The following is a 14,491-nucleotide window of genomic DNA, read 5'->3' on the forward strand; positions in this document are numbered from 1 at the left end:
ATGCACACTACTGTGTCCAATAAACATTAATCTGGCAATCCATGCCTTCCTTTAACAAACTACAGTTATTCTTTATTAGTTCCTGTACTTCAATAATATCCAAGCTGAATATATGATTTCTTCTGAAGCTACAACTCCCAAGTGTCTAAAAATGTTAGAAATGTTCACATTGAAGAACAATGTTAATGTTTTGTGAGAAAAGGATTAAAAAGCAGGAGAGAATTGCATCTGCTAATTTCTCTTCCTCTAAATACAGTTTAAATTAATCATTAAATATTGGGTAACAGGTTTTGAAGTTCCCATGGTAACTGGCATTATCAAAAACAATCTGTTATGAAATGTTTCCATAGCTTAAGACTTGGAAACCTTCAATTTGAGATGTTACTTATTCGAAATAATTCTTTGAAATACTGGCATTTTGAAGAAAAGTAATAAACCTGTGTCATAGGACTGAGCCAATGACAATGACATTAATTCAGCTAAAACTCTTCATGATCAGAGTGATAAAACTTCAAGTTTTATGTGAAATTATGGCACTTGACCCCTTGTCTATTTGAAGCACCTATACTTACTGGGTTACAGTACTCAAGATATTCCTTCCTTTCTTTTTATTTATGTTAAGTAAAGAAGATGCTAGAAGTGCTTAGTATTACAGGAAATGACATATCAGATTGGACCAGTACTATACTGTATAGCTGCTATGGATTCCTAACATTTTAGATATGGTAGGCAGGAACAGATTAATTTTGGAAGTTTACCTGAAAATTTCCTTAGATTTACAGAATTATATCTTTCTTTTTCATTATAGCATTCTCATTTTAATTTTAAGGGCAGCATAACTTTTATCTTAATTTATCTTGAGTTTTAGTGCCTGGAAAGCATTATTATTATTTTTGTTGTTTTATACATGTATAATCACTGACCCCCAAAACAAACACACAAACTAACAAAAAACACCTTGGTCAAAGTAGATAACACTTGCTTTCATATTTTATATTAAAAAATAAACCTAAAATAACCAACACACTATAATTTTTTTGTCCTTAATACAAGGTCAGGGGTAAAATGGAATTGTCAGAGTCACAATTAAAGTAGACTTGCAAATCTGAAAAAATATGCTGTTATACAAACCATTGTAATAAATAATGGTTTAAATTGTTTAATAAAAGATCAATGCAACTACTTAATGGAAAATGTAAATATTATTTGCATTATTACTAGCACTTTGCCAAAATGCTTGAAAGATTTCTTTTTTTTAAGTTATTAATATTTCACTAAGCAAATTGCATTTAATTTACTGGCGTCTACGCTAATACAAGGAAAATAATTTTTTTTCTTTCTTTTAATGTTCTGTTTCCTTTCACTTTAGAAAATATAATTAAATATATTATAACTCAATCAAATGCTTCATACAGTACATATAAAGTCCACATAAATTTATGATGCTCTATATAATGTTTGTTTGAATAAATTAGACATGTCTAAGGGCTTTTAAGCAAATATTACAATAAAATGTTTTAGGATTGCCCATCAGCATCCTTGGCACATCACCACTTCCCATTCTAACTAGCTATAATGATTATTGCATCATTACAGTACTATGCCATGTACAGTAAATTTGCACTCAGCATGGCACTTTAAATCATTAAAATGTTAAAATTTAGCAGATGCTAAACAATTTACATTTAAACCTTTGAGGCAATAAGTATTTCTGCATTATATTTCATATTCATTGGTGAGTGTGGTACCCATGGACTTCAAGGTAAAATAAATGTTGATTGCTTCTTTGTAAACACACCGCCTGCTCTGTGCAGTATATTTTTATGGTAAGTATATTTCAATAAAAGAATTGATTAAGTCTTTTAAACACAGGTTATCATGTCCGTGCAGCTGCTTGAAAGGAATAGGTAGCATCCTGTACATTTCTTTTTAAATAAAGACTACTTAAAAAAAATAGTTATATTTTATTTTATTCAAACCCAAAATCTTAATAGTTCATAATCAAGGGTCTGTAGAGTGTATTTATGTGAGTAAATTTTACTCGCACCAGTAATTCCACTGAATGGACTATTCAGATGACTAAGATTTATTCAATACATTAATGTCCTAATGACATCTTTCCTTAAAAAATGGATTGAATATTTTTATAAAACTGAGTTTTTAATACCATGGAAAATAGCCAGATGAATCTGTACTTCTTCAAAGTTGTATGAAAAAAATCAGATCTTAACTTTTTCTGACAAGCTGTAGGAATTCTATACTAATGTAAAACTATTCAACTGCACTGCTGATCATAACATATCACTGCAGTAAAAGTTGTGTAGCCATATACTTTAATTTGAAATATTTCACTCTATTTGTGGTGCTTTATTTCTGGACCAGACATCCCTGGTTAGAAGTTATACAGTATCAGACTGTGGAATCAGACTGATAGTTAATATCAGCACTGAAGTACAGTTCAATAGAGGGTTATAGCAAGACAATCACAACTCCTTGAGATGACATCTAGAACCCTGTGTTAAGAAGTGTGCATGAGAGAATGAGTCCCTCAGATGAGGGATCCCAGATGTCCTTCCCCAATACCGGCAGGAGAAAAGGCTGAAATTCAGTCTTTATATACTTTCCTAGTAGTTAAAGCATCCATCCAAGAGGAAAGGATTCAGGTATGATTTTTTTCCTCAGCTTAAAAGGGGTAGAAGCTCACATCTCTCACCTCCTTGCTACCAGAACTGTTTATGCAATATTCAGTGACCATTTAATGCAAATTAAAACAAACAAAATATTGGAATCAGAACCCAGGGTCTCTCCTATTCCCAACCTACAAAATACCTTCCTTAGTGAACTATGAATCAGTCTCCATCTTGTGTATTCTCTTTCTGGCCCTCTGAACTTTACGTTCCTTTCTACCCAGTGACCCATCTTCAACAGAAGACAGAGGTATGCCTTCATTTCTGCCTAGCCAATGGCCTGGTGGTTTCAGTACCATTTAGGAAAGTGGATGATGTAGATGAACCAACTCTTTTATTTCTCTTACACCCTCAGCCAGTAGGTTATTGGACAGAGTGTAATTAAAGTTTTCTGCTGCTTTTCCTGAAGTCAATGCAGCTGTCAATTAGGTAGATCATTCCTTTCTGAACAAGTTGAACCCAATATTAAACAACTTCCTCTTGCATCCCCAGACATGGGAGTTTAGACACATAGCTGTACCTATTATTTCCTACTGTTTGCCTGTAGGTATCTCTCTGCTCAATGTTTACATTCTTTGGAAGTATATTTAGTTAGTTTATAAGCTACATTTCTACTCTGCCTTCCACCAGACATCAGATTAACATGGCTAACTACTTCTGTAAACCATCCCAGTCCACAATTTCTCTAGGTTTCCACTGAGAAAAAAGGTAGAAGGAAGGGCAGTGCAATCTTATAGACTAGCTTGGTCAGAAACTCATGAGTATCTTATAGGTGACAGCCTATTTGTCATATACTATCAAAAAACTTTCAGAGAGCAAGGGTAAGAAATACAAAATAATAAAGTCAAATAAATACAAAGTATGGGGTAAAAGGGACAAGAAGAGGGGATACTTCTGAGAGATATGAAGGTGGGTTGAAAAGATCAAAATGGATAAATAAAGCAGTTAACACATTGAGGGACATCCTTCCTTGCTTCTTGTGTCCTTGTGACAGGGTATTTAGCAAATTTCACAGAATTATTGGATTCTGACATGGCCACACCACAAGCTCATCTGCTATGGCCATGGGCTTGTGACCTGTGGGCTATCAACTGTGCACCTTAGCACCTGCACCACCCCAGTCCCTATTGAGGGACATAGTAGTCATAAAAGCTAGTGAAGGTAATGAGATAAAAATACAGACTCTTTTGAGACCATATTTAACACAAGCCTTGGGAGACAACCCTGTCCTGGATTACAGGCAGCACCAACCTCAAATAACAATTCTCTAACAATAAATTATATAACTCCTATTCTCACCAAGCCACCAGGCTTTGCTACAGACTCTAATGCCAGCTGCTCCCCACACCAAAAGAGACCACATTATCACTTGGCCAAACAACATGGATATAATATCTGAGCTTCATTTACCTGCTTCTCTACCAATATCAGGCATGCTATCATCTATTTACAATGACCCTCTGCTCTGAAAAGACAGAGAAATTCCTACATGAAAGAATGATTGAACACAAAGTCCTCTTTAACCTCCTTCCACATTCCAGTTGCTTTTCTTAAATAATAAATAAATAAAACCAATTTGCCTGGAAAACTGTGATCAAGAAATAATGTATAGACTGTATTGTGTTAGGTATGGTTTCAACAGAGACTCTGGATTCTTATCCCATTACCTGGACTAGCTTTTGGAACATTTGTATCTATCAAATCCATTCATAGCACTTGACAAGGCAGACTAATCTATGAAAGCTCATGCTTCTCTGAATCAATTAGACTATAAAGCGTCACCCGACCCCAACTTCAGACTACCATGGCCAACTACCTCTTTGTACTTATTGAGAGAACAAGACAGCTAAGTAGGACTGGATGACTCTCCTCACGTAAGACATGTTTGTGGGATTAGCAGTCTTTTGGGCTTAGACATCTAGAGGTGGAATAAGATCTGAGACTTATTTTCTAGGTTTCAATGACGCTTAGCATGAAGCAGGTGCTGAATGGTCCTGACTGTGGAAGTTCTGGACATTCACAGAAATGGCAGAGTATACCCTATTGGGGGCTCAATGTAGTGTTCAGCTCAGGGCTCCTACTTGTTACCATAAAACCATGTCAAACTTGCAATGGAACTCTGACCTACTTAGGGCCTTGTGCAACTGTGCAACTTGAATTGATCCAGTGCTGTCCTTGATACAACTCTAGGTGTCTGAGGAAGTGAAAAGCAAGGTGTCTATGGCATGTAGACATCTGCCCGGCTTGGCAGCTACTGAGCACTGCTTTTACAAATCAAAGCTTTGGACCCAGGAATTTAAATTCTACTTGACTTACACTTTAGGTACATTAGTCATTTATTAGCTCTAAATCTTTTTGTCATTGTAAAAGTAGGTTCTAATATCTAGGGCTCTTTGGAAGCTATTTCAGAGGGTATAAATGGATGCTATATCTGCCTAAACCGTTATTTCATTACCATTATCTAACTCATTGCTTCATAAAGTATTTTGAAAGCCTGAGTGTGAAAGGCACTATGTAAAACCAGGTTTAATTCAATACTGCATACTGTAGGTGATTACAAGTAATTACAGTGAGAATTCCTTTGTTTTTCTGCATTGTCAAATGGCATTACTATACTTTTATTTTGTTTTATTCTCTTTTACATTCATAAATCAAGGGTGAAAATGTTTTTTAATCTTACCTCTGTATTTTCAATACATGGCAGTAAGCATGTATAATTAAGTCCATGAGGTCTGTCCACACACAGTGTTCCTGAAGAGCAACTTATATTGTAATACAAGCAGGCATCAATATCCAGTTCACAGTTTTCACCTTCATGCCCTAAACCACAAAGAGAAAACCAATATCTAATCACAGTTCTTTCACATATATTGACTTTTTACCTATATTGTTATATAATGTTTCCTGAAAACATTTGAAATAAAGCAAAACAGGAGTATCTTTTCAAAAGGAAGGAAGGAAGAAGGACTTTGATTTTTAACTACTTTATTCAGGGGTTCAGGGTACAAAAAGTTGGCCCCTCCAGGGTCCAGGTACAATATACAAAGCAAAGACAAATAAATTACCATCAAACCAAGAGCACCATGTCATTACATTCATAATATCACACCATGACGGACATCTTGACTGTATTACACATCATGCCTAAAATGCTGTTATATGTTTGGGACACTGGCCACACAGTCCTATAGACGAAACCCTCTATAAACAAATGATTCCTACCCGCTCTATCCAACCATGCACATGGCAACACTTTTAACTTTCCACACAAAGAAAAAAGCAAAAGGCAGCCTGGTGAGGGCCTAGGGCGTGGCATGAGATGGGAGTCATGGTCTGACATGAAGCCTTCCCGATCACCTAGACCGGTCATGACATCAGAGTGCATATTGAAGACAGCTGTCTTCCACGTGGCATGGTGCTCCCTCAAGGACTCAGTGTGCCTCAAAGGCGGGTCCTGCCTGCTGGAGCATAGCGTGCTTGAACTGCAGCAAGAGACATGCCTACACCAGGAGGCCAAAAAGCTGCAGAGCTTCATCTGAGATGGTCCCAACAAGGTGGTTGCAGCAGCTTTTGAGGATGGCCATCTTGCCCTGACCCAGGAGAAAGTTGGCCAGGCAGATGACACTCTTCATGGGTAGGAGCACATAGTTTCATAGTTCCATAGTTTCTAGGGTCGGAAGGGACCTGAGAAGATCATCTAGTCCGACCCCCTGCCATGGCAGGAAAGAATACTGGGGTCAAACGACCCCAGCAAGATGTGCATCCAACCTCCTCTTAAACACCCCCAGGGTAGAAGTCTGCACCACTTCTCTTGGAAGCTGGTTCCAGACCCTAGCTGCCCTGACCGTGAATTAGCACCTCCTGATATCTAACCTAAACCTACCCTCTGCCAGCTTGTGACCGTTATTCCTGGTCACTCCTGGTGGTGCTCGGGGGAACAGTGACTCCCCCAATGCCTGCTGATCCCCCCTGACTAGTTTATAACAGGCCACAAGATCCCCCCTCAGCCTTCTCTTCTGGAGGCTGAACAGGTTCGGGTCCCTTAGCCTCTCCTCATAGGGCCTGCCCTGCTGCCCCCGATCATACGAGTGGCCCTCCTCTGGACCCTCTCCATGCTGTCAACATCCCTCTTGAAGTGTGGCACCCAAAAATGGATGCAGTACTCCAGCTGTGGCCTGACCAGTGCCGTATAGACGGGGAGGATCACCTCTTTGGACCTGCTTCAGATGCATCTGTGGATGCATGACAAGGTGCGATTGGCCTTCCTAACTGCCTCCCTACACTGCCGGCCTGTGTTCATCTTGGAGTCAATGATGACCCCCAGATCCTTTTCCGCCTCCATGCTGACAAGAGGGGAGTTCCCTAACCTGTAGGTTTGGTGCTGGTTGTTCCTCCCAAGGTGCATCACCTTGCACTTGCCTGTGTTGAAACCCATCCTATTCTCATCCACCCACCCTTGTAACCTGTCTAGGTCTGATTGTAGCCTGTTGCATCCTTCCAGTGTGCCCAAGTCCCCCGACATCTTAGCATCATCATCAAATTTGAACAGGGTACTTTTTACCCCCTCGTCCAAATCGCTGATGAAGATGTTGAACAGTGCGGGCCCGAGGACAGAGCCCTGCAGAACCCCACTGCCCACATCCTTCCAGGTTGAGAAGGACCCATCCACTACCACCCTCTGGGTGCGGCCCTCCAGCCAGTTAGTGACCCATTTGACTGTGTGGGTGTCTACACCACAGCCCCGCAGTTTCTTAATGAGAACGGGGTGAGAGACAGTGTCAAAAGCCTTCTGGACGTCCAGGAAGACTATATTCACTGCTACCCCTGCATCTAATGATCTGGTGATCTGATCCTAAAAGGCCACCAGGTTGGTCTGACAGGACCTGCCACTGATGAACCCAGGATATTTGCCCCTAAGCATGCAGTCCCCTGCTGGCCCCTCCTGGATGTGTGCCAGCATAATTTCCTCAAACAGCTTGCCTAGGATCGAGGTAAGACTGACCGGCCTATAGTTTTCTGGGTCCTCCTTCCTGCCTTTTTTGAAGATGGGGACCACGTTGGCCCTCTTCCAGTCCTCCGGTACCTCACCAGAGCACCATGAGTGCTTGTAAAGCCGTGCCAGGGGACTTGCAATGACCTTGGCCAGTTCCTTTAGAACTCTAGTGTGGAGATCATCTGGACTGGATGACTTGAATACATCCAACCCCTCCAGAAGCTCCCTAACTAAATCCTCCCTAACCCGTGGCCCAGGTGTGCTTCCCCTGGGGTCCGAGGGGGGCCCAGCAGGGAGGTGGCTGTTCTGGTCCCTACTTAGGAAGACGGAGGCAAAGAAATTGTTAAACATGTTAGCTTTGCCATCTGGTGTGATGACCAAATTTTCCAACGCGTCCTACAAGGGCCCCACATTACCCGGGACCTTCTTTTTACCCCCTATGTATTTCAAAAAGGACTTCTTATTGTTCTTAATCTGGGAAGCTAGTCCCAGTTCCATCTCTGCCTTTGCCTTCCTAACTACCCCCCTACATCCCCGACCAACTACAGAATAGTCCTCCCTGGTGATGACCCCTTTTTTCCATTGGGCGTAAGCCTCCTTTTTAGCAAGGAGACATTCCCAGATGCTTTTGGTGAGCCATGGAGGCTTGTGTGCTCTCCTGCTCCCTTTGATCCTCATTGGGATTACTTTCCTTTGGGCTTGGAGGATCGTCTCCTTAAGGAGTGACCACTATCCTTGGACACCTGGCTCCCCTCCCCTCCAGGACCTCAGCGCTTCTCCAACTGTCCTCCTTAGCTCGTTGAAGTTTGCCCTCCTAAAATCTAGGGCCGCTGCCTTACTGCATGCCTTTGCCACCTGTGCTGGATGATGAATTCCAGCAGGCGATGAACACTGTCGCCCAGGTGGTTGAGCACCCACAGCCCCCTCACCAGGTCATCACCCGTGGCCAGCACTAGGTCCAACAAGGCGTCTCCCCTGGTGGGGCTGTGCACCTCCTGGGTTAGATGGAGGTCCTGCACGTTGGCCAAGAACCTATGTGAGTGTTCAGACCTGGCTGACTGTTCTTCCCAGCAGATGTCCGGGAAGTACAGGTCCCCCATGATATGTAGGTGGTCTCTAAGAGGCTCCTGCCCAGCACCCACAGCAGTGCCTCAAGGGCAACAAAGAGTAACTGCAGGCAGGGACAGTCAAGGAAAGTGTGAAAGTTGTTCTCTTCAACCCCCTGGGGCAGAAGGGGAAGGCCATTGAGGCAGCTGGGTCAAAGTGGGTGCCAGTGGCTAGGATGCCATGCAGGAACCACCACTGTACGTCACCAGTCTTCTTGGTGGTTGGCGGCTTATGCAATGTGAGCCAAGCCAGGTGGGCCAGTGGGGAATCTGGTGGCCCCAGGCATTATTGCCATGGTGTATTGGGCAGCCCGCCAGTACCTTGGCATGGCAGACATGAACCACTCAGGCATATAGGCTTCTATAAGGCCCACTATGTCTGAAACAGGTAAGTGGCAAGCAGACACACAGGCTGGAAATTGAAGACATGTACCACACAGTTCCTTAACATGCGATAAGGGACACCGCTTTCTTGGCCAGGTCACAATGCCCAGTAGCAGAGCCTTTGGAATTTCCTGTTTTGGTAGATGGAGCAAATTAGGAGAAACCAGTAAAAGTCCAAGTTAGACTATGTGCACATGATGGGTTTGTGAAACAATGGAAAATGCTGACAGGACAGAACATAATCTGAACTATGAAACTATGACAACCACAGAGAGACCAATCAATGATACATGGAGATGAAAAGATATCAGGGGAGGAAAAGAATACAAAAGGAGGGATTTCAGAGCAGCAAAGGATCCCTGAGAGGGGAACCCAAGGTCACCATGGACAAAAGGAATACCAACAGCCCATTTTACCCACATCACTGGGAGGTAGGCCTTGGCTTTCAGTCTCCAAGATGCTGTTATCTGACATCTGAGAGAGACTCTCAGAGTGAAGCTCACATACTGACCAGACGTACCTTGACTCTGTGACTGGTAGATATAGAATTGTTTGCATTATTATCTGCTAGAAATGTGTATCAATAAAATTTGCCTATTATCAAATGGAGAGGTCATGATCAGTCTGAAGGTTTGGGTCTGCTTGAAACAAGGTATGTAGGTCACATTTCCCATGCCAGCAGTTCCCCCTGCCACTTACTTTTAGCTCTGGCCTCTCTGACCCCAATCTGGCCCAGCCTGTAGCAACTTCTACTGGTTCTTCCTGGCTAGGATGGGGTGGGGCCAAGGCTGCTGCCACTGACTGTCCTTGAGCTAGAGCCAGAGTTTCCCCAAAGACTGAGGGGAGCAGGTAGTGGGAGGAACAGGGGTTAGAGGGACAGGTTGCAAGGAATGACGTCATTGGGATAACGAAGACCTGGTGAGACTCCACCCATGACTGGACCACGGGTATAGAGGGCTATACCCTGTACAGGAGGGATCATGTTCACAAAAGGGGCAGGGGTATAGGTCTCTATGTGAAGGAAAGCTACATGTCCCTGCAAGCTGATGTTGGCGACCGGCATGGACAACTAGAGACCCTCTGGGTAAAAAATCGTGGGGAATACAGCACAGGGGACACAATGGTGGGAGTCTACTACAAACCTCCCACTCAAAGTCCTGCGCTCGACCAGGAGTTCGCTGGGGAACTGACTGAGGCCGCTTGCTCCAGGACATTGGTTGTCATGGGTGACTTCAATTACCCGGACATCTTGTGGGAAGATCACTCAGCAAAATCTGAGCGGTCGCAAAGCTTCCTGTCCTGCGTGGATGACCTCTACCTGACTCAAGAAGTCTATGGGCCAATGAGAAGCAAAGCGCTGCTCGACCTGGTACTGGCTACGGGGGATGACCTAATCAGCGACCTAGTGATCGATGGGAAGCTGGGTGACAGCGACCACGAGCTGATCACCTTCACCATCTGCCATAAACCTGGCAAGTCACTCAGCAACACAGAAGTCCTTGACTTCAGAAAAGCCAACTTTGACAAGCTCAAGAGGCTTGCCGGTCAGTCCCTTAGGGACCATGACCGCAGGGAAATGAGAGTTCAAGAAGAGTGGTTGCTTCTCAAGGAAGCGATCCTCAATGCACAAGCTAAATCTATTCCAACACAGAGGAAAGGCAGCAAGAAGGCACAGCAGCCCTCCTGGCTCTCCAGGGACCTAGCAGACCTCGTACGGCTAAAAAGGAAAGCCTACAAAGGATGGAGGACAGGATTCACTTCCAAGGAGGATTATTCTGCACTGGTCCAGTCCTGCAGGGAGCAAACCAGGAAAGCCAAGGCTGCAACTGAACTCCAGCTAGCTTCAAGCATCAAGGACAACAAAAAGTCCTTTTTCAGATACATGGGGAGCCGGAGGAAAAGCAAGGGCAACGTTGGACCCCTGCTAAACCAGATGGGGCAACTGACAACTGACGCCCAGGAAAAAGCCAACCTATTAAATAGGTACTTTGTGTAAATCTTTCATCAGTCCCATGGGACGCCCATGCCTGCTATGGGACAGGGAGATCCGGGTGATGGGGATCCCCTACCCTCCATAAATGCTGACCTCGTGAAGGAACACCTTGAGAAGCTGGATACCTTCAAGTCAGCTGGCCCTGACAATCTGCATCCCAGGGTACTCAAGGAGCTGGCGAGCGTCATAGCTAGCCCCTGGCACGGCTCTTTGAAAACTCCTGGTGCTCTGGTGTAGTGCCCGAAGACTGGAAGAAGGTCAATGTGGTGCTAATCTTCAAGAAAGGGAGGAGAGTGGATCCGACTAACTACAGGCCCATTAGCCTGACTTCTATCCTGGGGAAGATCTTAGAAAAGTTTATTAAGGAGGCCATCCTTGATGGCCTGGCCCAGGCTAACATCCTAAGGGATAGCCAGCACGGGTTTGTTGCGGGTAGCTCTTGTTTGACCAATCTCATTTCCTTCTACGAACAGGTGACCTATCACCTGGACAAGGGAGAAGAGATTGATGTCATATATCTTGACTTCAAAAAAGCTTTTGATCTGGTATCCCATGATCACCTCTTGGCCAAACTGGCCAGTTGTGGCCTTGGCTCCACCACGATCCGCTGGCTGGGAAATTGGCTTCGTGGCCGGACCCAGAGGGTTGTAATTGATGGCAGTCACTCATCGTGGTGCCCTGTGATCAGTGGGGTCCCTCAAGGCTCTGTCCTTGGACCCATACTGTTCAACATCTTCATTAATGATGTGGACATTGGAGTCAGGAGTGGACTGGCCAAGTTGGCTGATGACACCAAACTTTGGGGCAAAGCATCCATGCCAGAAGGTAGGCAGGTGATCCAGGCTGACCTGGACAAGCTCAGCAAATGGGCAGACAAGAACCTGATGGTGTTTAACACCGAAAAATGCAAGGTTCTCCACCTTGGGAGGAAAAACCTGCAGCATCCTTATAGGCTCGGCAGTGCTATGTTGGATAGCACTAGAGAAGAAAGAGTCTTGGGGGTCATCATTGACCACAAGATGAACATGAGCCTGCAATGTGATGCTGCGGCTAGTAAAGCGACCAAAACGCTGGCTTGCATCCATAGATGCTTCTCAAGCAAATTCCGGGACGTAATTCTCCCCTTGTACTCATCCTTGGTGAGGCCGCAGCTGGAGTACTGCATCCAGTTTTGGGCTCCACAATTCAAAAAGGATGTGGAGAAGCTGGAGAGAGTCCAGAGGAGAGCCATGCGCATGATCAGAGGTCAGGAAAACAGATCTTACGATGACAGGCTGAGAGCCATGGGACTCTTTAGCCTGGAAAAGCACAGGCTCAGGGGTGATCTGATGGCCATCTATAAGTTTATCAGGGGTGACCACCAGGATCTGGGGGAACGTTTGTTCACCAGAGTGCCCCAAGGGATGACTAGGTTGAATGGTCATGAATTCCTGTAAGACCGTTTCAGGCTGGACATAAGGAAGTATTTCTTTACTGTCCGAGCCCCCAGGGTCTGGAACAGCCTGCCATTGAACCTACATTGAACACCTTCAAGAGTAAATTGGATGCTTATCTTGCTGGGATCTTATGACCCCAGCTGACTTCCTGCCCTTTGGGCAGGGGGCTGGACTCGATGATCTCCCGAGGTCCCTTCCAGCCCTGATGTCTATGAAATCTATGAATGCAGGCAGCAGTGTGGGGACAAGCAGCAGCGAGTCAGGCACAGGCATGAAGAGGCAAGGGGTTTGGGGGGAGATAGCACATGGCAGGGAGCAGTAGCAGGTTGGTTAGGGAAATGCAGGGGAGACAGGCATGGGGGAAACTTGCAGGGGTACAATTCATAGGAGGACTGACATAAGCATAAAGGGAAAAACTTGCAGAGGGCAGGGGACAGGCAGCAGCGTGAAATGGCAGGAGAGCCAGGAGGCAAGTGGTAGAGGGTATGTGATACTGGGATGGGTACAGACTCATAGAGGCAAGGGGCAGGGTAGCAAGCAGAGAGAGAAAGGGTTGAGAAGCAAGGGCTGAGGTCTGGTCCCTTGCCCTCCTTCCACTGCTTTCCCCACTACAGCAATAGTGGTGAGAATAAATTTAAGATGACCAATAAATAGATTCCCTACATGAAAAGCCTTGGACGGCTAAACTAAGCAGTACCCACAAGTATAGCCCAGCCTAGACTGATAAGCTGAACATATAGCCAAGTAACCAACAGGGGCCAGGGGAATGCTGAGATTAGGGGGTAAGTGCACACATCCTCAGGAGGCCTCAAATGCCTCTACACAGATGCTCGTAGTATGGGAAAGAAGCAGGAGGAACTTACCCTCCTGCTAGCTGACACCAATCCAGACATAGTGGGGTTCACAGAAATGTGGTGGGACGCAACGCATGACTGGGCAGTGAATATCAAGGGCTATGGGCTGTACAGGAGAGAAAGGAGAGGGGGGAAAGGCAGGGGTGTGGTGCTCTACATTAAGGAGGAATACACATCCTCATCAAGTAGCACAGAGTCAGAGGAGGGGTACACTGAAGTGCTCTGGGTTAGAATACAAGGTAGTTGAGGGGAAAGAGACTTAATGATGGGGGTTTACTACAGACCACCCAACCAAGGGGAAGAGCTAGACCAGGAATTCTTAAGTCAGGTCAAAGGACATGGTCATCATGGGTGAGCTGAACTTTCCAGACATCTGCTAGGAAGAGCAGTCAGCCAGGTCTGACTGCTCACATAGGTTCCTAGCCCAAATGCAGGACCTCCATCTAACCCAGGAGGTACACAACCCCACCAGGGAAGATGCCTTGTTGGACCTGGTGATGGCTACAAGCGACAACCTGGTGAGGGGGCTGCGAGTGCTTGACCACCTAATTGACAGTGATCATTGCCTGCTGGAATTCACTATCCAGTGCAAAGTGGCAAAGGCCTGCAGCAAGGCAGCAGCCCTAGATTTCAGAAAGGCAGACTTCAGTGAGCTAAGGAGAATAGTTGGGGAGGCACTGAGGTCCCAGAGGGGAGAGGAGTCAGGTGTCCAAGAAGATTGGTCACTCCTTAAGGAGATGATCCTCCAAGCCCAAAGGGAAGTAATCCCAACATGGATCAAAGGGAGTGTGAGGGTGCAAAAGCCCCCATGGCTCACCAAAAGCAATCGAGACTGTCTCCTAGCTAAAAGGGAGGCACACACCCAATGGAAGGGAGGGGCATCACCAGGGAAGACTATACTGTGGTTGCTTGGGGATGCAGGAGAGCAGCTAGGAAGGCCAAAGTGTAGATGGAAGTGGGACTAGCTACCCGGATCAAGGACAAGAAGTCCTTTTTTAAATACATAGGGGGCAAAAAGAAGGTACCAGATAACGTGGG

General features: G+C 45.1%; 1 protein-coding gene across 1 annotated transcript in view; it reads right to left on the minus strand.

Annotated features, from left to right (window-relative positions):
* Positions 1 to 14,491, minus strand: part of EYS (EGF-like photoreceptor maintenance factor) — a 1,897,540-nt gene that overhangs the window by 1,709,545 nt on the left and 173,504 nt on the right. The window contains exon 9 of the mRNA XM_090034512.1: positions 5,368 to 5,507. Coding sequence (XP_089890638.1) covers positions 5,368 to 5,507 — 140 coding nt within the window. The remainder of the gene's footprint in view (positions 1 to 5,367; positions 5,508 to 14,491) is intronic.

This window comes from Crocodylus siamensis, chromosome 1, assembly GCF_052110815.1.
Source record: "Crocodylus siamensis isolate JL-2025a chromosome 1, ASM5211081v1, whole genome shotgun sequence".
Classification (NCBI taxonomy): Eukaryota; Metazoa; Chordata; order Crocodylia; family Crocodylidae; genus Crocodylus; species Crocodylus siamensis.